At 37.5% G+C, this 25,377-nt stretch overlaps 1 protein-coding gene across 20 annotated transcripts in view; it reads right to left on the bottom strand.

Annotated features, from left to right (window-relative positions):
- Positions 1–25,377, bottom strand: part of rg (rugose) — a 397,734-nt gene that overhangs the window by 141,851 nt on the left and 230,506 nt on the right. For 4 of the 20 annotated variants that reach the window (XM_053760674.2, XM_053760683.2, XM_053760680.2 and 1 more), the window contains 26 exons: positions 24,425–24,677; positions 22,844–22,986; positions 22,649–22,735; positions 22,340–22,443; positions 21,753–21,997; positions 21,155–21,306; positions 20,668–20,832; positions 18,907–20,512; positions 17,860–18,005; positions 17,253–17,417; positions 13,057–13,236; positions 12,385–12,504; positions 11,040–11,147; positions 10,154–10,304; positions 9,026–9,202; positions 7,923–8,014; positions 7,195–7,365; positions 6,664–6,732; positions 5,119–5,229; positions 4,774–4,882; positions 4,323–4,426; positions 3,643–3,850; positions 2,604–2,839; positions 2,075–2,214; positions 1,321–1,465; positions 539–683 (listed from right to left, as the gene is read on the bottom strand). In XM_053760674.2, the coding sequence (XP_053616649.1) occupies positions 539–683; positions 1,321–1,465; positions 2,075–2,214; positions 2,604–2,839; positions 3,643–3,850; positions 4,323–4,426; positions 4,774–4,882; positions 5,119–5,229; positions 6,664–6,732; positions 7,195–7,365; positions 7,923–8,014; positions 9,026–9,202; positions 10,154–10,304; positions 11,040–11,147; positions 12,385–12,504; positions 13,057–13,236; positions 17,253–17,417; positions 17,860–18,005; positions 18,907–20,512; positions 20,668–20,832; positions 21,155–21,306; positions 21,753–21,997; positions 22,340–22,443; positions 22,649–22,735; positions 22,844–22,986; positions 24,425–24,677 (5,332 nt within the window). The remainder of the gene's footprint in view (positions 1–538; positions 684–1,320; positions 1,466–2,074; positions 2,215–2,603; positions 2,840–3,642; positions 3,851–4,322; positions 4,427–4,773; positions 4,883–5,118; positions 5,230–6,663; positions 6,733–7,194; positions 7,366–7,922; positions 8,015–9,025; positions 9,203–10,153; positions 10,305–11,039; positions 11,148–12,384; positions 12,505–13,056; positions 13,237–17,252; positions 17,418–17,859; positions 18,006–18,906; positions 20,513–20,667; positions 20,833–21,154; positions 21,307–21,752; positions 21,998–22,339; positions 22,444–22,648; positions 22,736–22,843; positions 22,987–24,424; positions 24,678–25,377) is intronic. The other 16 variants (XM_053760673.2, XM_053760684.2, XM_053760671.2 and 13 more) reach the window with 15 other exon arrangements.

Below are 25,377 nucleotides of genomic sequence, written 5' to 3'. Positions count from 1 at the left end.
GGAGAATACGATGTTTAAAACCACTTTTAGGGCGGAACCACACGCTACAGTACTCAAAAGAGTCCGGAAATATGGACAATATGTTGTAGAGTGTATTGGACATAAAACACAATGGTCTAGTATTCCAAGAGTGTGACAAATATTCAGTATTCCATAATATTACGCCTTATGGAATGAGACGGCAAAGTTTCGTGTACGCAATTATACAATTTCAAAAGGGTATGAATATCTATTTTTCAATCACACGCTTTACTCATAATGCTTTACAGTTTTGATGTACTCGTATTAACCAAATCCAGTTCATAAAAAACTGAAAGCATACTTTAGGTATCTCCACGTGAGCATAGCACATCCAAGTGAGCGATAAGGTGCCATCTAGGAATGTGGTAAAGTTAGCTTACATATTTTGTCTCGACCAGTCAAGTCTAATATTGCAAATTGATAAAGTGACATACCATCATATACCATACTTTAAGTTTTTTATGAATAAGAGGGTTCAGGTCTACATTCTACAGTAAAAAAATGTAACGGTAAATACCAGTAAGATCGGCATCGATCTCGCGGTCGTCCACCAGGAGCTCAGCGTCGTCGAGGAGCTCGGCGGCGGCCGGCGTGGGCAGCTGTGCGCCGCGACCCGCGCCGCCCGCCGCCAGCCGCAAGTGCAGCTCTTCTGTAGCCTGCAGGTCATGTCCTAGTCGTTACCACTGGTGTTTATGTGTTCCTAGTACCGCTGACAAAGGCATTGCTCTTAAAAATTAAGTGTTATTACTAGGATTCAAAACTGGTATTTTTGCCATCCGTTTAGGATGAAGGATGGATCTGTGCGGTGTCATTCATTTTTCTGGGACTAATGCGGCGATCTTCAGGTATGTGATCAGTTTCAGCTCCTATTTCATAGCGGGTTGCTAGAATCTGTGTTTAACTGAAGCCACTGACCCTACTGAAAACTATTTTATCTGTAGCGTTCTATATTCATTTTCGTCTTACAAAAAAAACATTGTTATCATCCCTTAAATTCTGATTTATCTTTTCGCGCTTTCTCTTTATAGGAAAATACTTAAAACGCAATAACGTGTACTGGAGTTAGCAGCTGCGGTCGTGTTGCAAAGAGCTCGACGTTGCTGTGTTGTTAACAATCAGCATCCCTATCATCTCTATTTTACAGATAGAGATGATGACAAATTAAACCCAAAGAGTGTGAATGTCTAATTTTATTTATCCTACTAATGTATGTGTGTATTTTTGTCACCTCTTCACGCAAAATGTACTGAAACGATAGTTATGAAATCTGATAGACAAGTGGAATGAATGCACCTGCAGGATGGCGTCGAGCGGCGAGGCGGGCGGCGAGGCGCGCGCGCGCGCGGCGGCGGCGTGCCGCGAGCCGCGCGCGTCGGGCACGAGTCGCCGGCGCCGCCGCGCGTCGTCCTCCCACGAGTCCAGCTTCCAGAACTGGCTGCTGACGCTGCCGGGACACGTCTCACTTGGATCAAATCTTATCATTTGTCTACAAATTAGGCCTTCACAGGCACGTCTTCACTTCACGTCCTATTTGTCAGAGGTCAGAGAATTGTGATAAATATGTATAATCTAGGTAAAATTGACATATTTAGAATCATTATGATAATTCATATACTATAACAATGTAGCACGTGCAATGTGTACGAAGATTTAAAGTTGGTTGGAAAGTGATTTTTTTATAAATATTACATCATATAAAACTAAAATTAACAACATTTATTAAGAAGTCATTACCGCAAACGTAACATTTAATGTAGCTGTCGAACAAACGTAGCTTTTGTTGCGAGCATATTACGACGTTGTGACGTCACTTCTACATGTCATACGGAGTATTTGGACGAGTCTAAAAATGTATGATTTAATTTTTATCTTATCTTCGAAAGTATCATTACTACCACGGTATTTTTTTCACTGGAAATTATATTAACATGACGGCCTACGAATAATCGTTAAAACAAAGAATTTACAACAAGTAATTTTTTTGTTTTAACCTCTCACTACCTATTTGGTAGTGAGAGGCTTAAGGTAATTAACACTACCCGGGCGCACTCACCCGGGCGCAGCGTCGGTGTGCCGCAGCTTGTCGAGGTGCCGCGCGGCGGCGGCGTGGTCTCGACGCCGCGCGGCCGCGATCAGGCGCTCACACGTCCTCTCCTCTTCCGCCCGCTCCGCGCTCGTGGTTGCGCATACGCACTGGAAAACGAGACAACAAGGTGCTGTAAGTGATACGTCGATAAATGACTTGCAGAAAAACAATCTTTTATTTCCATACAAGTAAAACTTTTCCACTGTCTCATTCATATTTACAATAGTCTGACATATAATACACTAAGCTATATACAAGATAACTTTTGGTTATTAAATTACTAAAATAAATTTAAAACTTTTTAAAGGCCATTTGTTATTAATTAAACTCTTTTTCACAAAATACAATATGTAAAAGTACAATAAACAAACATTAACTAACAGTCCACCATTAAGTAATTTAGAGAATGCTATGTGGGAGTAAAATTCTTTTTACTTCCATATTTACTTCTATAAATTGTGATAACATGAAAGATAGGACATTAAATCTCACTCACCTCAAAATCAGCATGTTTCAGCACATCATCGGCCCTCATCCTGTTCAGTATAAACTCTGCTTCATTCGCGACCCTCACAATATGATCCCTCATCGCATGGGACAGCAATCTCCCTTCGTTGATCAACTCTATGAACGCCAGTCCCGCGTGCTTCTGGAGGGAGTTCTGCCATTCTTGAGAACAGAGCAGCATGACCAGTTCCACTACAGACGTGCTCGATTTGAAAGTTTGAAGACCTGGGGATTGGGATTGAGAATGAGCATAAAATATGTTAAAAAAGACTATATAATTGTCTCTGGTATCTGGTTAATTAAGAACAACATTAATTTTTTATCATTGCAATACTAAATCGAGTGTTAGGAGATTGATTATTAGCAACCCAGAATTGCCATCCAAGTCTCTTCCGTGGGTTTGTGTGTGAAGATACAAATTAACTACTAACAAAAAATTTTTACAAGAAACATTTATGAATGTTTCTTTTAAAAATGCATCATGCCATGCACTAATTCATTTCATTTATCACATAACCTGATAGATGAAGTATCCACTCCAAAAGAAACGATATTTCCCCAACCCTCAACACGTCAAACTAACATGTCATATATTCTGTCCCGAAATCCTTTTACCGTATCAAGTAAGACTACGAATTTATACACCCATGCATGCAAAACCGATAGCAAAAATAATTGAAAAATTGAGAAACATATAACGCAGTTTGATTTATTTTCTAGGCAATGACTTTGTACCTATTTTTCAGGATATATTTTAAAAATTGACAACATTAACTGGCTCACACCACGCAATAAGCTCGTATCGAGGGTCCGATGAACACAAACACGGAACAATACACAACAACACAAGTATAAATATTTTCCCGAGCTGGGAATCGAACCCAGGATAGCGGACGGGCGTGGTGACCCAAGGAGGGCGTGTGTAAAAAGATATATGTACGGAATGCAATCAAATACACACTGCCTAGAAAATATATATGAAAAATAAGAAATAAAAGAAAGCACTACCATGCCAAATAAAATGGTACCTTTACCCTCCATAAGCAATTCCTGTCCGTGGCTTCCGACCAAGGTCTTGGAGAGGAAGGGCGCGAAGTCCAGCATGATCTCGCGCAGCAGCGGACACACGGGGCCCAGCGCCGTCTCCAGCTTGTGCGTCAGCGACGCCTCGCGCGACGCGCCGCCGCCCGCCAGCGACGCGTTCATGGCGCTCAGACCGGCCAGGGTTTCGTTGTCCTGCCATTTTAATTGTATTTTTAATGACATTTTTGATAAGTACAACATTTTGTTGACGACAAAACTTGTCGCTTGTAATCTTGTTGTGTCTATCAGCGCGTTTCTCTTTCTTGTATGAGCGATGGATATGGCCATGTTTTTCGCCGCATCTAGACTTCTCTAACGTTTCAAACAAACGTCCAGCTTTTAGTTGGCGATTGTTAAACTATTTAATCGTTAGAAGTACCAGGAGAACATAAATCACCTACAGACTTCTGATATTCGAAATAACTAACCCTCGCTCCGATACGGCCGATCCCAATATTCGATCCTAATCGAGGGTTAACAGAAAAGGATGTACGTATACAAAAGAAAAAGAAGCGGGACAGCCTTCCTTTTCTATTAAATACGCGCATCTCGTTCTCTAGACCCAAGATTGGCTCTTTCTTGCGATTGTCAAAATTGTAAAAAATACTAGGAGAACATAAATTACCGGGTGTAAATGCCTTTGTGCCGCCTGCAGACTTCTATTCTGATGCCTTTGCTGTAGGTGATGGTGCGACTCTGAGTTCCGCATATGGATTTGTTTGTCTATATCTGGAATTAGAGGAATAGAGCGATAAATTGGTAATAAAACACATTCATCCGAAATTAGTGTCATACCTACAACGCACCTACACACTGGTTATCTATTTAGTTCATGTGTTTGTGACTACTTGCCACTAGTCGTAAAAGTCGTGACACATGACTTTAAGCCTTTAACTAACTCCAAGTAAATAACAAATAGTGAAGGTTAACTATTCTTTTGTGTTTAGATCGATGGAATAGCTCAACCGCGCTCGCTATTACGGTCAATTCTCAGATTTTCTGCAGCCAAGATTTCCTTCTTCCGGCCTATCTGTTTTCAGCGACTTTTCCCATCATTATTAGGTTGGTAAGAATACCTTCATGTATATTTCCCTCGTGGTCCCTAGCCCTGCCAGTAATGGTAGCGGGCCCTCGCTCCCCGTCCTCGTTTAGATTCACATCAGTCCATGATTCGTCGTTGCTTACCTGCAAATATACGTCAATATAATATAATCTAAAAGAAATGGTATTGTGCACAAATCCCGCGCACTTAAACCCATTATTATAATCTTATATATTTATTTATTTCGATTAAATTTATATTTATTTCGATTTTCGGATATATTTATTTATTTCGATTAAAGAGTGGACTACCAGGCTAACATAAAAATATAGCAGATGTATTAAATTGTATTGAGTAAATTGAAATTTTAGTAGCTTACAGGATGTTTGTTGTCATCCATGGCAATCTCGCTTGACGATTCAGGATCATTGTTAGTAGTCTCCGTCGAGTTTAGGTGGAACGACCCGGCGTCTTCAATGGAATCCACGCTCTAAACATGAAGGAATAAGGTTCAAATACCAATGCAGAAATGTGCTGGAGTTGTGTGATTGGTGTGGTAAATATGACACAGTGCACTTTGTGTGCTAACATAACATGACCATTAGCATTGATATACCTATATATTATATTGTAGTTAGTGTTAATAAGCATAATTAATAGATTAGCGAAACTTGTTTTGACATATTGCTGTAATAATTTGTGTACAATACACAAATATCATTAAAGTAACCGATGCTAGAGTAGTCATTCTTGGATTATTGTTTTGTTAAATAATCAAATCTCCATATGTTTACAAATACATAAGTAAATATCTACATTCATAGTCACTATAAAATATATTCGTTATATAAATAAACCTTACCTTTTAATATATCATCTAATATTAGAAACATCCAACAGACTAATAGATATTAAAGAGAAACAATACTACAGAAGTAATATGGTACAGTGTGAGTGATAGTGTCAGAGGCATGCAAACCAAGGATGGGTGAAAGAAGCAAGCGAAGCAAATACACACGTGCCCGACGTACCTCATATCATGATATGTCACAATATCGATTCTCCGTTATATTGAAAACTGTTTATAATACTTGGCTTGTCAGTTTACAATTGTAGGTTTGTTTGTCTAGTTAAATAATAAACTGTATTTACAATGTTACTGTACTCGTATTGTGTGACGCGATTGTCTTTATATTCTATCAAATAGATCAATTGTGGGTTACATAATTATCTACACATAAATATTTAATTAATTAAGACTTTATTTTGTAACTGTTTGTTATTCCGTAATAAAATAAAATATTGCGATTCCGGTATAATAGATTGGATTGTAAGAAACAGTTTTGATACAATACAATGTGATCAAAAAATAAATCTTGCCTATAAGTACATACTCCTGTATTTGTGTTAATTTATCATATATATATACGATTAAGTAGCTCTGAACATGACACCTATACAATAACAAAATATATACCAACAATTAATATACACAATCGGTACACATCATAAGATATTTACAACTTACAATAATTATATGTTAGCTATTTGTGTTGTGCTTAGTGCTTTGTATACATTTATGTTATTTATTTGCGAGCGTCGCTAGCTTTGTAGACATCTAGTGTTATCAAGCTTGTGTCTATATTGTGACTGTTAATATGTCAGTAAGTATAACATGTTTTTAGTTAAATTTAAACGACTGTTTTCTTACGAAATGACGGGATGCTGCGACACGAAAAACAATATACAAACATTTTACGAAGTGGGCCCCAAATAGCTACCTTGAGGTGTACCAATTAAAATTATTTTTATTACAATTTAGAATTAAATTAAGATAATTTAGTCGTTTGAATTTGACTCTCGTGTACCAGGCTTCCATGAACATATTGCATGTTAATAATAGAACTCTTGTCAATATAATTACTTGTGTACAAACCAAATTGACCACAGACACCGTTATCCCAGACAATGTTTTGGACCTTGCAGTTGGAGGCTTACAAAAGGACAATAATACGTATTTAGTACAAGGAATTCATATCTCACATCGAATTACAGGAATGCTAAGAATTAGATCAGCATTCACGAAAGTGGGACGGTTGACAACATTTACTAAATAATAGTCGAAAATAGGTTAAATACTGTTGACATTCGGAGATTGGTGATGATTCTGTTACAAATAACATTTACATAATCAGTGTAATTTAGACAGAATATCAAACAAATTGTAAATGTCACGAATTACATAGAGAAGGTGACGTAAATTACCAGACCTCATTTGAAACCGTAAAAACAAGATTTTTTATATTTTTGTATAACACTCACACTCACGCTGGGAAAGTATATACGAGATCCCACTTAAGTGAATTCAAGTGAAACCACAACGAAGGATCCAGATCAGTCGGAAGGAGATTCAAATTCTAATAGAAACAGACCGTCCAGAGCAGCTCCAACTAACCTTTTGTTTAGTTTGCATTTTGCGCAGGCTCGACTTGAAAAGTGGCTCTTCTTTCTCTGCGGTAGGTGACGTGGCGGGAGTCTGACTGTCTTTCGGTTTCTCTCCAGAATTGGGCTTCAGTTCGTCGGTCGTGGTCTCAATTTTGGCGACGCCATCCTCCTTCTCCGTTTCCTTACAATTTTATTGCAACAAAACCAATGATAAAAAGCAGTCACAGATGACGCCACCGCACAACACTGTGCACACACATCGTAGCCACATCGAATACCAATGAACAGCGAAACAATCTGACAGTAATGGGAATGACATTCTAGGATTTTGCTTGAATGTCATGCACTATTAGTACTAAAACTAATTTAGGTACTAGTTATCTTATCAAGAGTCTACTGAGGTAATAGAGGCTAGAAGCTACTGAGGTAATAAAGAATTTAAGAAAAAAAATGTTGGAGTATTTCAAACCTATAAACAAGGGAAACATGCGTATCAAAGAGTAACATAATTAAAATATTAAATGAGCCATGAATTTACTACAGCTGCGCATAAGGCCAATATTTAATTTAATTTTAAATCATAACAGGCCTTAAGCCTAGCAGATAGGTTTTCAAAAATAATAATTTTAATGTATCATACGATTCGTACAACATACCTCATAGAAAAAGGAGTAACCTATTACATGCTGTCGTCATCAAACAGTTGCAAGGAAAAACAAAATGGCGCTATACACATACCTTCATCGAAGGAGAATCCATTTCTTCGGGAATTGTAGAATTATTCTCATCAACAACTATCATTGCGTATTCGACGTCCTCGCCGTTATGATCTATGAAGAAGATTGATTTATTAGATAGTTTTTATTTGGCAACAATTCCGTCAAACAACATCGATTAAGCTTGCTTTATAAAGCGGGTAGGTCGAGTTTTAGACGGGATTAAATTCTAAAGACGTCCAATTCTATCAAAAGTGTACAGAATTCACTTCCACGTGACACAATAACAAGTGAATTCTGTACAGCTTTCATTAGCGAAATTTGTAGTTAACATCAAATTTTGAAATAAATTTTAAAATTATATACATAATTAAGGAATTCAATCCTATACTATCGTATTTATTTAAATTAAACTCTACGTGCATTATTCGAATTGATGATGTTAATTAATCTACTGAAATGATGACGCAACTCATATAGAAAAAAAAACAAAATTCTAAGCAGTGCTCCAGCGGTGCAATCTCATCACAGTCTAGTCTCCTATTACTTTATTTTGTCCTGGTAGTTGTCACTTTTTCTTCGTGGCAACTATAGTCATTGGTTAACCCTTAAATTATAATTTCAATGTAATTCCATCTCTGTCTAAATCCAGAGGGACCTTAGCAAAGGCGTGATTTATTAGGAACGACCAAAATGGAAAAATGTGCGATCAATAACCATTAAATTTTGACAAATAGTAACGGAATGATAAACCAATCAGTACAATAAATATTGGTCCAATAATATGTTAAAGGTCATTTAACATAGTTATAGGCAGGCTCACTGAGCTCGAACACTGGACACGTGGTAAAACTACGTATAAGGTATAACACGTGTAATAAAATATTAGGAATACATAACTAAGCCAGAGCTCGTATTTCATATTGACGCGTTTTCCATTTTTGCCCAGAATGAATTTTTGCGTTGCGAATTTGCAATACACATAATAAATGTGCCAGGACTGCATAATAGTAACGGAGTCGAAATCATCACCCCTTGGTCCCGGTTCTGAGAAGTTCGTATTGTTCGCAATGTTTCCATTTCGTTTGTTCTGTGAATTGCGCAGGCGGTGTCTAGCCGCTTTACCTGCGTGCGCGCGGTGGTAACTAGCGATGCGTGTGTGCGCGTGCGTGTTATTGTTAACGTGTTGGCTGCAATCGAGTTTGCAGTGAGAGTGCGGGTGGCGATGCGCGGGGTGCCCACCCGGCAGGAATTGTGGGTAAACGTGGTGAGACCACTGCGGGAACAGCGGGCGACTGCCAGCTATCCGTAGCAGCGGTTACGAAAATCGTTTACGGGAGCAAATGGTAATGATGCAATTTCGATCGTTTCAAAATAAGAAATGAACGTTCGAAATTATGACGTGTGTACCAACGGTGAAGTGCCGCAGTGTAGTAAAATGTTGACGATTTTACCAGTGTCCCAAACGTGACGCGTATATCAAGCGGCGTGAAAAAAGGAGAAACGACACACTTCAGATTATAAATCTTATTATTTTCTGTACGGCCGCTGTCAAACTCACTAAAAATATTTATAAATTATTATTTTATTATCTGTCAGACATCATTACATATAATTTAATTATATCTTGTACATAAATATCATAATATATTTGTTTTGACTGCGACAGCACATTTTAAATGCCTGGTAAATGATAAAATATAGAATCTTAACAATAATATATGTACGAATATGTATATTTATGAGAGATAATGATAACAAGTGCGATAAAGCGTATAAAAGAAGCGAAATAAATAGCGTTTAGTAGAAACCTCTAAGAAACAAACCGGACAGATCTATGGATAGTAGGGAAGTAACAGTTTAGTAAAACATATATAATAAATATGATAATTTCTTCATCTACGTACAATATGTGAAAATAACATAGATCGTGATAGACACTACATAAGATTACAGTGTATGTATGAAAAGTATGTACACGTTGCATTCAAAATATAAATAGAAAACATATAACCATAAAATAGCGCTTTTAGCATTTATATAAATTGACTACACCAAAATAGAGGTTACTGAATGAAATTACTGCAAGTTTTCAAGAAAAAATCTATTATCAATAACTTTGATTAATTATTTAATAATATTTAAATTATTTAATGTACGTACTAAATAATCTTAAATAACTTAATTTACAAGACATTTTTCAAAATTAATGATAAATTGTCACGAGAAAGTACCAGAAGTTCATAACCATACCGTGGTGTTCGTGCGGATGGTGGTTGCGGCGCGCGCAGTCCGGCGGCGCATGCGCGGGCGGTTCTAGAATATCCCGGTACTTGGACACCATCAGTACTGAGATGAAGTACACGATCGCCAGCGACAAAAACTGTGCTTGTTTTGTTTCTTCCTGGAATTCAAAAAAATCTAGTCAACTTCAGCTGTTACAACAATTAGGAGGCCATCATTTGATTTTGAGTTGAGTTTGAGTTGTCATTTTAATAAGATCTTTACCTGTCTACAGCACTTATTAATAAAATTAAATAAATGTTGAATGCTAATAATTTTTTACAAGAATAAAATTTTGGACACAAGTTTCTATTGTTGTCAGGGAGATCTTATTGCATTCAATGTGTGACAAAAATATCATGTCCATGAAGTAAACTGCTGAGGAGTTCCCACATCTGGAGCCGTTCTTGGGTGCACCATTCGGTCATGCTTACGATAATAATGCATTATCAAACAAACGAAACGTGTGTATAAAATTCCAGCTCAATTGGTTCAATATATCTGCTTCAAACTTTAGTTGCAAGATCCCATCCGAGACATAGGGGCACATACATGTGACATACATGGTTACATTTCAAGTTAAATAAAAGCATGTAACTGAACAATGAAGACACGCCTCGCGCGGTTGCGGTAATCAACGTGATTTTGTCAAACCTATAATTAGTAATGTTTCAGACTGAATATTTGTACAGGAACAGAGGATTTTTTAAAAATCTCCTTAGTTACATCAATTTATCCACAATGGAACAGAATTATTTTCCATATTTACAGTAGTACAAAAAATAACACAAACTTTGATTAAAATAATAGTTTTATACTTACAAAATAAAAGCCAATTGCAAAAATTTCCACTTACAACATCTCTGTATATGACAGCACGTAGTCTGTTCACGTCCATGTCTTGCAAGAGCCTCTCCGGGTCCTTCACCGGACTAGACGAGTCAGCCAAACTTGCCACCACACTCTACCATTGCAAAAAGAAAGGCCTATATTAACATTTTACTCTGCTGCAAGATTGCCAATAATATCTACGTACAACACGAAATTTTTAAATTTTAAACTGCGCCAACCCGCATTTCGTACCATCATCACACATTTTTCAATTTATTTTTTATTAGCGGAAATTAAATAAATTATCCTACACCAGATAATTGATTTTATTACACAGTATTATAGTTTTCTATTGAAAATGTTTATTTCTATTTGCAGGTTTTTTTGCCTTATGGCATTATGTAAATAAAATTCGTGAAAACAAATAAAAATATAAGGGCCGTTTTTTTATTACCATATGAAAAAAAATAAAAAAGCTAGTAATTTTTTGTCCTTTTGTCCATTTCCACAATTTACTAAAAAGAAAACGAAGACCGTCAAAATCCTTGTTACACTGGAATTAAATTGTGTATTATAGAAAAATATAACACAATATAAAAAAATCCTTTATCTAATGCAGTTTTATGTTCCGCTATAAATTAAAAGAAATCTATAAAAATGAGATGGTGGAAAGTATACAATTTATAAATAAATTAAGAGTCCATAAAAACCCCGAGTATCAGTGACTTCTGTAAATACTAGGATATCATGATATAGTAGGCAGTTTGTAGATAAACTAGTACAAGATCGGGATGACAAAAAGGATGCAGGTAAAGAAACGCCCTCACAGTAGGACGACCTTCCTTTTTTATTAAATACGTGCGTCCCTTTCTGTCAGTCGGGCGGGGTGTCCGCTAAATCTGAACCTATAATTTAACAGTATTGAATAGATGGCTTTAGACATAAAGAAAAAATACTGCTTGATTTTGAGATAATGCGGTGCAGTGTTGTGGATTATGCAACATTGACCAATCAACAGACAAAACTTGAATATATTGTTAAAAGTGCAGTAAATAGTGCAATATACTAGAGTCACATGAATTGAAAACAGTAATTGAAGGCTTAAATAACAATTTAAACTTATTTTAAATACTTAGCTCTAAAAGTCAAAGTGGCTTGAACATCCTTACATTATAAAATAATTTATGAGCAATGTAAAATGATCAACATACACATAACAATAGTTATTTTCCCGGAGGAGTGTTGTTTTTTATTATAAAATGCAAGAGCATGCCTTCTCTGTCTAAAAGAAATGTTGAGGAAAAAGAACGAAACATAAGCTGTTCAAACAAAACTATGCTTTAAAACAAAAGGAATAGAGGCTATTTTACCTTATTATCAGTGTCGTCATTGGCATGAGAGGGGTGCGCGGCGAGCGGGGTGCGGCGCGCGGCCACATATCGCTGCCGCTCCTTGCACTCGAGGCAGTTGCGCACCGCACACGTGCACACCTACGCACACATACTACTGCCGCCCACTATCGCTACACTACTGCCACTACTGTAGCGACGGCGCCGAACTCTTACACTTTCATGTTGACCTGGTACTTTCTTAACCCTTAATCATTCAGGCGTGACTTGGATTTAATAGTCCTTTTAATGGGAGCTTTTTTGTCAGACCCAGTTTTTTGTCACACTAATAGATTTTTTAAATATTCTTAAATAGAAGTCAAAGTATAAGAGTTCGGTTTACTAAAATAGTATCTAAATATAGAAAACTCATGAAGTAGATAGTCTACATCCAATACATAAATAATTGCTCTAGATTTAAGAACTATTTTTCATCTAGAACTCTGCACAGAACAGGAAAGAAGAATTAAATTTTATCAATCTAAGCATTCATTTTCAATTTTAATCGACTACATCAATTTAATTTAATTTTTTAATATTTAACTAAAAAACTTTCAACACAGAACATGTAGAAAGAAATCAAGTCACTGATTAATAAATTTAAGAATAGATACATAAAATAACAGGACACATATAAAATAATTTCGTTCTTACCAGACGCAAACATTGTCGCAAGATGCCGCCACTAGACATATTCTTTTCGGCTTCGAGCTCGGCGAAGTTTAAAGCGCTTGCGAAGATGAGGACGTCTGCCATGCTGACCAGTCGTTGCAAAAATGTCACAGCTACCTCGACAGGCATGCCTTGCGTTGGCTCAATCACATCTAATTCATTCTGTGGGGAATAATAAAGTACTCATGTTCAGATAGAAATTAAAGGGTCGGATCCAAAATAACAAGTTATCATCTCATATCCAAAATAATAGATATCAACTAGACTATAACATTTATCGGCTAGACGTTTCATCCCTATTTACCTTTAGCGTAAGTATATTAAAGCTAACGGCTCGCTTATGCTTCGATTTATCATCTTGATGACGTTGAGGATATCTTATAATAGAGATTTTTCTCGTTTTATGGTTATGAGTTCACAAAACACGAACTATAATAACAAAATAAACCTAAAACAACATTTTATTTATCTTTTGTCTTTATTGGACCGGTTTCAACATACATAATAGAGGACTTGATTCCTTAACTTGATTCCTGAAATTTTATAATTTTAATACATGAACTAAATCAATTTAATGTACTGTAACTGGATATGATGTCCTCTCTCGCTGAACTCTAAGACTCTGAACGTTATAATGTCCTAGTACCCGTTAACTTTATAATACGCGCGTCGTGTGTTGTGGTGTTTTGAGTGGATTTCCAGGGATATCTAAATAAACGCCTACGAAGCTATGATGTCTTGGTAACCGCTAAATTTAGAATACGCGCGTCGTGTGTTGTGTGTTGAGTGGATTTACAAAGATAACTAAATAAACGCCTATGACGTTATGGTGTCCTGGTAACCGCTAAATTTTGAATACGCGCGTCGTGTGTTGTGGTTGGTGTCTTGGGTGGATTTCCAGGGATATCTAAATAAACGCCTACGAAGCTATGATGTCTTGGTAACCGCTAAATTTAGAATACGCGCGTCGTATGTTGTGGTGTTTTGAGTGGATTTCCAGGGATATCTAAATAAACGCCTGCGAAGCTATGATGTCTTGGTAACTGCTAAATTTAGAATACGCGCGGCGTGTGTTGTGTGTTGAGTGGATTTACAAAGATAACTAAATAAACGCCTATGACGTTATGGTGTCCTGGTACCCGCTAAATTTTGAAGACGCGCGTCGTGTGTTGTGTGTTGAGTGGATTTACAAAGATAACTAAATAAACGCCTATCACGTTATGGTGTCCTGGTAACCGCTAAATTTTGAATACGCGCGTCGTGTGTTTTGGTATTTTGAGTGGATTTCCAAGGATATCTAAATAAATTCCTACGACTTTATGATGTCCTGATAACCGTTAAATTTAGGTTACGCACGTCGCGTGTTGAAATTTCTGTGGATTTCCAGGGATATTTCAATAAACGCCTATGAAGCTATGATGTCCTGGTACCTGTTACATTTAGAATACGCGCGTCGTGTGTTGTGGTGTCTTGAGTGGATTTCCAGGGTTATCTAAATAAAGGGTCTCTATTGGTTACCCTAATTTTTTGTATTACTAATTTAGGTTGGTACACAAACTTTTTGCTTAATTTTTTTTCGTACATTTTTATTATTCTTAATTTAGTATGACCTGTTTTTGATTACCCTAACATTTTACCGCTGTTCATTTACTTCACAAATTAGTCAGTAGTCCAAATAATTTATTACTTCTAATATTCATAATGGTTTAATTATGTTTCTCACTAAACAATTAAGTACAAAAGTATAACGCCTAATCTTTATTGTGCAATAATCTTTATTTATCTACCATCATGCAGTAAGTATATGTAGGCTCTTTCCAACCTAACCTAACTTTTAGGACACATATCCAAACCTAACCATCTTAACTTTTGTTGGCATAGATTAAAGCTTGGTATGTTCACAATACTAACCTAACTTAACCGACACAGCTGGGTTTGTTATCTATATGTATTTTTTTATTGCTGGGGACTAACACACCCCGGCCCCCTGTACCCCCTACAGTCCGAATTAAGTTTTTAACCTGTTGTAGTACATTTCCAAATTATTATTACATACATACATTTTATATGAGAATATTTTCTCAAATATTATTAAACTAGGTTACTGTTAAATCAAAAGAAATAAATTCCAAACGATTTTAGGATGCCTCACAATAGAGATTCTAAAATTGCAGCTAACAATTATAAGGCTAAATTATAAAAGTGCAGAAAAATCTATTAGACTAGATAATAATTGTGCGTTGTAAGTTTAGGCCAAGTTTGACGAAGTGAAATTAGAAACAATAATTTTAAATGAATCAAAGGGCACCCCTAAATAAACGCCTATGACGTTATGGTGTCAACATACATAATAGAGGACTTGATTCCTTAACTTGATTCCTGAAATTTTATTATTTTAATACATGAACTAAATCAATTTAATGTATTGTAACTGGATATGATGTCCTCTCTCTCTGAACTCTATGACTCTGAACGTCATAATGTCCTGGTACCCGTTAACTTTATATTACACGCGTCGTGTGTTGTGGTGTCTTGAGTGGATTTCCAGGGTTGTCTAAATAAACGCCTATGACGATATGGTGTCCTGCTAACCGCTAAATTTTGAATACGCGCGTCGTGTGTTGTGGTGTTTTGAGTGGATTTCCAGGGATATCTAAATAAACGCCTGCGAAGCTATGATGTCTTGGTAACCGCTAAATTTAGAATACGCGCGTCGTGTGTTGTGTGTTGAGTGGATTTACAAAGATAACTAAATAAACGCCTATGACGTTATGGTGTCCTGGTAACCGCTAAATTTTGAATACGCGCGTCGTGTGTTGTGGTGTTTTGAGTGGATTTCCAGGGATATCTAAATAAACGCCTGCGAAGCTATGATGTCTTGGTAACCGCTAAATTTTAGAATACGCGCGTCGTGTGTTGAGTGGATTTACAAAGATAACTAAATAAACGCCTATGACGTTATGGTGTCCTGGTAACCGCAAAATTTTGAATACGCGCGTCGTGTGTTGTGGTGTTTTGAGTGGATTTCCAGGGATATCTAAATAAACGCCTGCAAAGCTATGATGTCTTGGTAACCGCTAAATTTAGAATACGCGCGTCGTGTGTTGTGTGTTGAGTGGATTTACAAAGATAACTAAATAAACGCCTATGACGTTATGGTGTCCTGGTAACCGCTAAATTTTGAATACGCGCGTCGTGTGTTGTGGTGTTTTGAGTGGATTTCCAGGGATATCTAAATAAACGCCTGCGAAGCTATGATGTCTTGGTAACCGCTAAATTTAGAATACGCGCGTCGTATGTTGTGTGTTGAGTGGATTTACAAAGATAACTAAATAAACGCCTATGACGTTATGGTGTCCTGGTAACCGTTAAATTTAGGTTACGCACGTCGCGTGTTGAAATTTCTGTGGATTTCCAGGGATATTTCAATAAACGCCTATGAAGCTATGATGTCCTGGTACCTGTTACATTTAGAATACGCGCGTCGTGTGTTGTGGTGTCTTGAGTGGATTTCCAGGGTTATCTAAATAAAGGGTCTCTATTGGTTACCCTAATTTTTTGTATTACTAATTTAGGTTGGTACACAAACTTTTTGCTTAATTTTTTTTCGTACATTACGCTGTTCCCGGGCTACGCGGCTTCACAACCCTAAACGCTGTTACAATATTCCGTAAACGCATCAAAGAGTTTACTTTATTGCGGCAAATTGAGGGCAACACATTGAATTATTTTTAGTTTCATATTTATACTTTATATATATATATATTTTCCATAGCTTCCATGTAATTTATCTTTATTCCTTTTTTTTCATTTTTTCCTAAGTCAGTATATGTTTAATCCTATTGTTTGCTGTTGGTTGTTTCTGTTTCCGTACATATTAACTTGTTTATTTTGCCACCTTACCTACTTTTGTACTTGGTTCCAGCTGAAAATCAGCGCCTTGGCTCGATACCATGGCACCATGCTGAGCTGGTCGCCATTTCGGCTTACATATTATATTCGATCTATATTCGTTACTCTTTTGTATGTTTGGATTTTATGTGTTTGCCGAATAAATGATTTCTTTCTTTCTAAACGCAACAAGGAACATCTGCATGTTATGAGATGTTGAGATGAGATTGAGTGTTGTGTAAATAAATAATAAAAAACCAGACCACTACCAAAACAAAAGCACTTACATTTGGTGAAGTGGCAGAAGCCAGAAGTGGTAACAACCCTCCACAAGCGATGATAAGGTTGTCCGCCAGTTGGCTTATAAGATGAACCGTATTGACGACGAATATCGCATTTTCGCTGCTGTTCACAAAGTCGATGACTGATTTCGTAGAGTGGCTTCGCCACACCTGAAACACGTTCAGGATATATTAATGAATCATTGTGAAATTTCTAGGCCGAATGTGTTTTCTAAAATATTGTATCTGTATCTGTTTTATTCATAACAGGATTTATATCCTATTCAACCCTTCAATCCTGGATATAATAAAAACAATTGAACAAGAATATGATTAAACAAACATAACTAAATAAGTTTATTATCTACCGTTAGGTAACACAATTCAATATTTCTTTTAAGATATTTATTCCACTACGTGTTTACTACGAATATTAAGCCTAATTTTCCCCAGTATATTTGAATAATAGTGACGCGTAGATAGTTTCGTCAAAATAATCCAAGGTAAACTCCAAACTTTAAAACTTGACGATACACATGAAATGTTTGACGAACGAAACGATATAGATGTCACTACTGTTATAATAAAATTAAAGATTTGATATAAATAATACCTGTATATCAGTCTCCAATGAGAACAGGACATCAGAAAGCAGCCGCTGGTGTATGTACGACCAGCGGAACTCCGGGATCCTGAACGGAGGCCGCGTGGGCCCGGGAGAGAACATCGCCCGCGAACACATTGATGGCCTTTTAGTTTCTGGAATAAGATCATAAATTAAGGGGCAGGCTGTAGACAGAGAAAACTATCTAGACAAAAGTAACAGAGAAAACTAGCCTTCGTCATATCTTTTATTTTGCTCTGTCCCGTTTCTTCTCGTGTATTTCCAATACGCATTTCTCTTTCTATACAAGAAAGAAAGTGTAGCGTGTTTAAATTGCTTTTTATAGGTAATATTCAAATAGTCTATATTTTTTAAAACTTTACCCGGCACATTTTAAAATGTTCGGTTAATATTAAAACGCCTTTTGCATTTTGAGCACGTAATGTTTTAAAATGGTGGGTCCATATTTAAATGACATTAAAATTTTCACTTTACCGAAGGATAGGGGCGGTTAACTCAATTGATGGTTACCAGATGACTTCATAGCATATCAATGTAACTGACAGATTTAAATTGTAATGGGACACTTTGTATTTCAAAATGGTCGGTTAAAATTTAAACGCTGTTTAAATTTTCATTTCACCGAGAGATGGTGGCTGTTAACTTAATCGATGGTTACCAGGGTATTATGACTCCATACGCGTTGCTATTTCAATGATACGGACAGCTTTAGTATGTCTTTTGAATACTTTACTAATTTTAATACCAGCCGTTTAACATACGAATATCATTCATTTAAACCAGTACAACTTTTACAAGAGCCTAAATAAAGGAAACAAAAATACAAAGCCGAAAATTATCCCGTGGTGTTTTTCAAACACTATGCCATGGAACCTATGACACGGGATTTCCTTCTTCACGCCTGTGGAAATTCCGGAATATGAATAGTCTTTCTCAGATTGCATAGAGAGAAATATTTTTTCAAAACAAACTATCGGTATAGGCAAAAGAATTAAAAATTCGAGGTTAAACATTTTTATTTAACATCAAACTTACCGAAATGATTCGAATCCACTTGTGTACTCGTCGACGCGCTACGTGGCCGTTTCGGCGAAGACGTCGTGTTGGTGCCCTGAGTAGACATCCCGTCATTCCTAATACCGTCCTGCTTCATTTCACTATCGTCAGGCAAACTAACGCGTCTTTTGTCTCTTTCTAAATCTCGGTTCCTTTCTTCTTCATGCTCCTGCTCCTTCTTATTGGCAAGAGAAATATTCTCACTAATCGTGGAAATAGGCGGAATCTCTGGAGTTGTATGCTCCTCTGGGCTTGGCATGTCCACTCTATGGCTGTCGTTCTTTGCATTTTCTTCTGTAATTTTATCAGTTATGTCAGTCTCTACTTTTTCTGGTTCCTCACACCTTGAATTGACTAAAAATTCTCCATCTAGAGGCAAAACATTGCCTTCGTGTGGATGATCTGAAGGTATAACCCTTTGTGGACTGTTTTCGTCCGTAATATTACTAGAATGTTCAGTATCTTCAATAGCATCAGTAGTTCCTATTAAGTTTTCCACTTCGTCTTCACATTTTGTTACTACTGTCGATATAATATCACTTATTACTTCATTGGCTATAGTTTCAGCTGTTCTGTTATCTTCAATAATATCTTCAATTTCTTGTTCGAAATCATCCCTACCATTAGGTGTGTTACCTTCAGAATGTAATCCACCAGAGATGGCTCCCGAATCAGGGTCGTCATCAGTTTTTAATTTGATAGTTTCTAGTGCAATCGTGAGCACATCATTGACAATGTTAATCGCTATGTGTTTCGGGTCATCACTAATTTCTTCTGGAATGTTAACATCAGTCTTCTCTGTTTTCTTAGGACTAGTTGCTTCGCTCGGAGTTAAGTACAATTCGGACGGATCAGATAATTCCGATTCCCTTTCCGCCGTAATATTTAATTCGGCCACCCTTTCAGGGCTCGCCGTTTCGCTTGCAGATAAACTCGAAGGAATACCTTCGCTTTTATCAGTATTATCGTCTTTCGTTATATTTTCTCCTACATCTCGCACTGGAATATAATCAAGACTTCCTTGTCGCGTCAAAGGTTTGTCAGTTTTCTCAGAATTCTCAGTTCCGATACCGGATTCCGAGCTTTCTAATAATTTATTTTCGCTAATAATAGACTGCACTAATTCGTTATCCGCGTTGAGCAACTTACTCTCGTCGACACTATCTGTACATTTATCACTATCACAACCGTCGCGGGGCACTTCGTGTTTAATTGGACTATGCACTTTACACACTTCACTATACACTACTGTAGTCCGACTGTCTTCGCTTTCGTTCGTTTTGCAATTGCACGCTTCGACTTCTCGGAGGGATAGACCTTTTCCGATTTCAGTTTGGGCTCCGTGATTGAGGACGTTTTGTTTTCTGTTCGAGCTGGGGGAGCTCGGAGAGCCGGGGCAGCTGGTGGCCCTGGGGGCGCCGGGGGCACCGGGGGCGCCGGGGGCGCGGGCGGGGCGGTCCCAGCCCGAGATGGTGGAGATGGGGCGCTGCTGGCGCTCCGCCGGGTCCGTGATGTTGTCGGCGCGCCGCTGCTCGTAGTGCTCGTACATTTGAGCGAACTGAAGCTTGAATTCTTCATACGACACCTGAAATGATCGACCAAAATAAGAAAGTAAAAACTTCGTATGATTTTAGACAATTACAGAGTGTATAGAAATTAGAAATCATGAGTCATGTTTGTTCTGATCATTGATCTACAACATATATATTGCATATATATGCGCGTGTGTGAGGCAGTTACCTTGGAATGCACAATAGCCAGCGTATCGACCCAGACCCTCCAGCCCCCGTACTCGTGTTTGATGGCGTGGTGTAACAGCATCCGGAACAGGGAGTACACCATGTCGGAGATCTTCTGCTCCTCAGAGTTCTTAGGGTGGATGTACGCCATTGCTATCAGCCACTCCTGAAACGTGAATGTAAACGATGGTAATATTTTCCATGATCAAAAGCTTTCAATATAATACACAGCCTTTAACAAAGAACGATTGTAAGTCAGATCGTTTTTATTAACGAAACTAGTAAGTAAAACAACTTAAGTCAACATAAATATTCTAAGTTTTTTCCGCAACTTCCTTAGTAATTGAGCGTCGGAGCCCAGGGTCCGCAATTCTACATTTTCTTTTCCACTTTCAGTTTTCATCATCCTTAGTTATCAGACGATTCTTGACGATATCAGTTTTCTATCCTAAACTTTGGAACAATATAGTTTAGTGGTAACCTCTTACCTGCCACACCGACATCTGCAGCACGGTGCGCCTGTTCTCGCGGTTGTTGCTGCACAGCAGCGTCATGTCCGACAGGAACAGCTTCTTGACTTCCAGCAGCTGCTCCGTCTGCTTCGACTGCCGGATCAGCGTCGCCACCACCTTCAGGATCACTGCAAGTAAATAATACTTAATACACTATTTATTCAAATTCAAACTTAAATTCAAACTGATTTTAATGCTTGAAATTATATTAGTAAATAAAAAAGCAAAACACGAACTACAATGTTTTGACGTTACTATAGGTACATACAGAAATGTGAACAAAAAATATACATGTGCCTATTTTACTAAATATTCGTCGGTCGCGTCTACTAAAATAAATACAACCAACTCCTTCCGAGCATCCTCACTGATAATATTAATTTGAAAATTTGCATAATTGATCTACCCAAAATATGTATATAGAATTGCTCGTTTGCTTTAATGCACATGACAAAATACATAAAAAACAAAAATGAGAGTAACTCAATGAGAGTAACTCATCCCATCCCATCCCATCCCAAGAGATCTCTTCCAGTCACTCAGCAATCTGTCACACGATGTACATATTTCTTACTGGGGTTCTCGAGTCGGAAATGCGGCTGCGGCTCGGGGTGGCTGGTGTAGAGGATCTGCTGGCCGACGTGCTCCGTGAGCAGCTCGTACAGCGCGTTGTAGACGGCCAGCGCCAGCCCCTCGCCGCCCGCCCCCGCCCCCGCCCCCGACCCCGACCCCGCCCCCGCGCCCGCCCCGGCGCCCGCCGCCAGCCGCGCGCCCAGCAGCGTGTACAGGTTGTGCGGAGACATCACGTCGTACTTCCGTCTGCACAGTACGTTCATTTTATTCCATGTTCATTCATGTTACCTATCTGTGGAGCCTATTAATGGCCGAATGTTACTAATTTTGATCATCTATAATGATGTTGGCCTTCCAAATAAAAAATTTCAATTATAAGCATCTGTTATGGCTTCATCAAGTTATTAAATTAGTAAAAACACTTTATTGCACTAAAAACAAAATATAAGAATTGGTGGCCTTATTTCAAGTAAACGGGATCTGGCATGGTTTCATCTTGTTCGCGTTAAAAGATTAGAATGACAATCTGAAAAAATATTAGCTATTAAATCTACAAAGTTACACTCACAATAAATTTGTCAATCTTACTTGTGTGTACTTCTGCTCAAGAAGAATCCTAAAAGTTTGAGAGCCTGTAGCCTAATTAGTTGACTTTCAGACGCCAACAATTTGAAGATGGTCCTAACTCCGCCCTGTAAAAATATAATTGAAATCGATTTTAATAAAATCTGACAAAGTACATACCCAGTTACACTATGATAAACATTTTCCCTAGAGGAAAAATATTTTTGTCACAAATTTATTGTCGTCAAGTAGTAAGGTTTTTTCAAGATCAAAATTTGATTACAGACAAAAAACATCGGGACAGGTGAAAATAAATAAAAGCTTGTAAAGTACCTTCGCGTCGAATGCGGGCACCATGGAGCTTGGGTGTTCTGACATGAGCGAGATCAACATTTGAAGTACGTCATGTAGATTTTCATCCTGAAAATGTTGACAATATTATGTCAATTAAAATGTCATCAAACTTGACATCAAAAATTGTATGAAAAGGGAAGTCTTGCGTTTTTCCAAAGTACTAGGACAGCATACCTCATGCATAGTCGTCAGATAGTTGAGTATGGATTGAAGCTCGTCCTCTTTCACACCGTTGCCGATCATAATCAGCTGTTTGAGAAACAGAAGGATGTACGCACGTATCGTCAGGATGTCTTTGTGCGCTGGCCTTGGACCATCTGGAACATATTGAGGTGACCATAATTAAAATTGAATTTTTGTCCTAAATACCAGATAGACTACTTCCGGCGGCAATGGTATCTGGTTATTTGAAAAAATAAAACGTGAATACTTGTTAGTCCTTAGTATTTTAATGCTATATTCGTAAAGAGGAATTTTTCAAACATTTTTGCAGTTATCAAACAATTTACTAAGACATTAAGCCATTATTGGATTAATTTTGTGACTTCGTGCAGTATTATCTGGAATCTAATATCGAAAGTTGGCGCGAAATCCTACATTATCTGCGGATAATGACCGCTTATCGCAAAATCTTTGCTTGTTTTTGACAGAGATAAATTCCGACTCAACCAGAACTCGGATATCAGAAAAGAGAAGATGTAGTTCTCTTTACCTAAACACTTTATACAAAAGTATTATAAGTCTATTTACCACAGATTGTATAATTGTAATCATCTGATAGATTGAAAAAAAGGATATTAACAAAGACAAATGTAAATCCTATAGACTCCGACTTTAGATTGAGCACTCCCCAAAATTATTTATATTGAAGTGAACAGTCAGAATGTATGAATCTGTCAAAGCTAAAAGTTGAAGAGTATTCTTCAATTTATGAGCACTATTTTCTGCCTCATTTTCATATTATATACATAGGACAGAATATATTAACCATACCAATTACCCCGACTCAAATACCGCCGTATATAGTCGGGGTAATTGATATGATTAAATTCATTATTTGGTTAAAAGAGTGAAAACAATGTTACGATGTAATGAAATATGTTAACGGATCAAAAATAACACAGATTTTTTTATTCTGTAATTTTAATAAATCATTTAGGTTGGCTTTGATTGAACACAATAAAAAACCAGTTTCATAATGATATAATCTTCTCAATTCTTTTATCCACGCTTCGGACTCAATTTAAGCAGTTTAAAGGCATTTCCATCGTTTACGACCGCTTCGCCGGAGACAAATCACGAAACAATTAGTAACTGACAGCGGCATTTATATTTTTATTCTGTGCTTCAGACGGGAGCGGCCGTCGTCGGCCGCGTTTCATATTTCTACGGCCAGCATAATGACTCAACCAATTTATTATGCGCCAGTTAACATATTATTTTTGCATAAGTAACTTTTCAGTTAGGTACAAATAATATATACTTCAGACTGAAATAAATGCTTTACGGAACCCGGATTGTTTCTATTGAAAATGAGTTACATTAATATATGAAAATATAATAATAGCAATTAATAATAGTTTTTGTTTCATCCAACCCGGACCAGGATTTCCAAAGTTAAAGCGTTGTATATTTCACAGCTTTTTTAAATTTGTGTTCTTTCGCGCTATACTGCGATGACGTCACGACGCGAGTCTCGTGTCCGATTGCGGCTGATGCGGAGTGTTTACGAGTGGATTGCAGAAATGCACTTACCCAATCCTTTAGGCGTGATCCCGCTCTTTGTCCTAGGGTTGACCACCCAATAGTAAAACTTCAGCGTGTGTACAGTTTGCAGCACGGTGCTGACCCTCCGGACGCTGCCGTAGATGTGCGCGTCGGCCAAGAAGTCAGTCGCCAGGTAGCAGTACAATCTCGCTTGCACCGCCGCCGGCGTGTGGATCCATAGCGCAGGGTTGAAGAGGATGTGATCCAACAACTGCCAGGTCAGAAAGGATTGGCAGAAAGACTGCATTAGCACAGACTTATGACTGTCCGATGGTTGACAGCGTGATGCTCTCTTGCTTGTTGGGTCTAACAATACGTCTATTGATCTACAAAGATTTTTAGCACGAATTGATTTTAGAAAAAATGCGATTTCGACATACTTGAATATTATCAAGAGTGATACGAAGCCTACATTTAATAAAAGTACAAAATTAGGGGAGGTCTTAGGACACAAATAGTTTTGGTGATGTAGGTAAAGTGTTGCCCATATATAATTTTCTATTCGTATAATTTGAAAAGGGGTAAGCCCCATTTACCATAGCTAAGCATGATGTATCTATGTGCATTTAAGCTATTGTGTATTTGCATATAACGCACCAGTTTTCGTGCATGTTTTTATTTCTATAAGTGCTAAAAGTGTCACAAAACTTTGGCAAACGGTACTAGGGACTCAGAAATCACGGGAGCTATCCGTTTCTTTAAAAGGAATGTACGTTTTTGTTTTTTGCTCATCTACCTGCCACCATATCTGACGAGTTTGAAGCTTACATTGGTGTCCATAAACAGAGGTGGGTGAACTTGTGGGTGGGGCGTACTACTACATAATTGTTTATTCACAAATGCTTCTCAACATATTTTAAAATTTTAAATGTTGTTTCATATTTATTTAATCTAAGATATTGAAGTCGGAAACATTTTGAACATCTCAGTCATGCTGTAAG

This window comes from Plodia interpunctella, chromosome 20 (assembly GCF_027563975.2).
Source record: "Plodia interpunctella isolate USDA-ARS_2022_Savannah chromosome 20, ilPloInte3.2, whole genome shotgun sequence".
Classification (NCBI taxonomy): domain Eukaryota; kingdom Metazoa; phylum Arthropoda; class Insecta; order Lepidoptera; family Pyralidae; genus Plodia; species Plodia interpunctella.
Note: the sequence above shows the minus strand (reverse complement) of the source record. Positions and strands in the feature narration are given on the sequence as shown.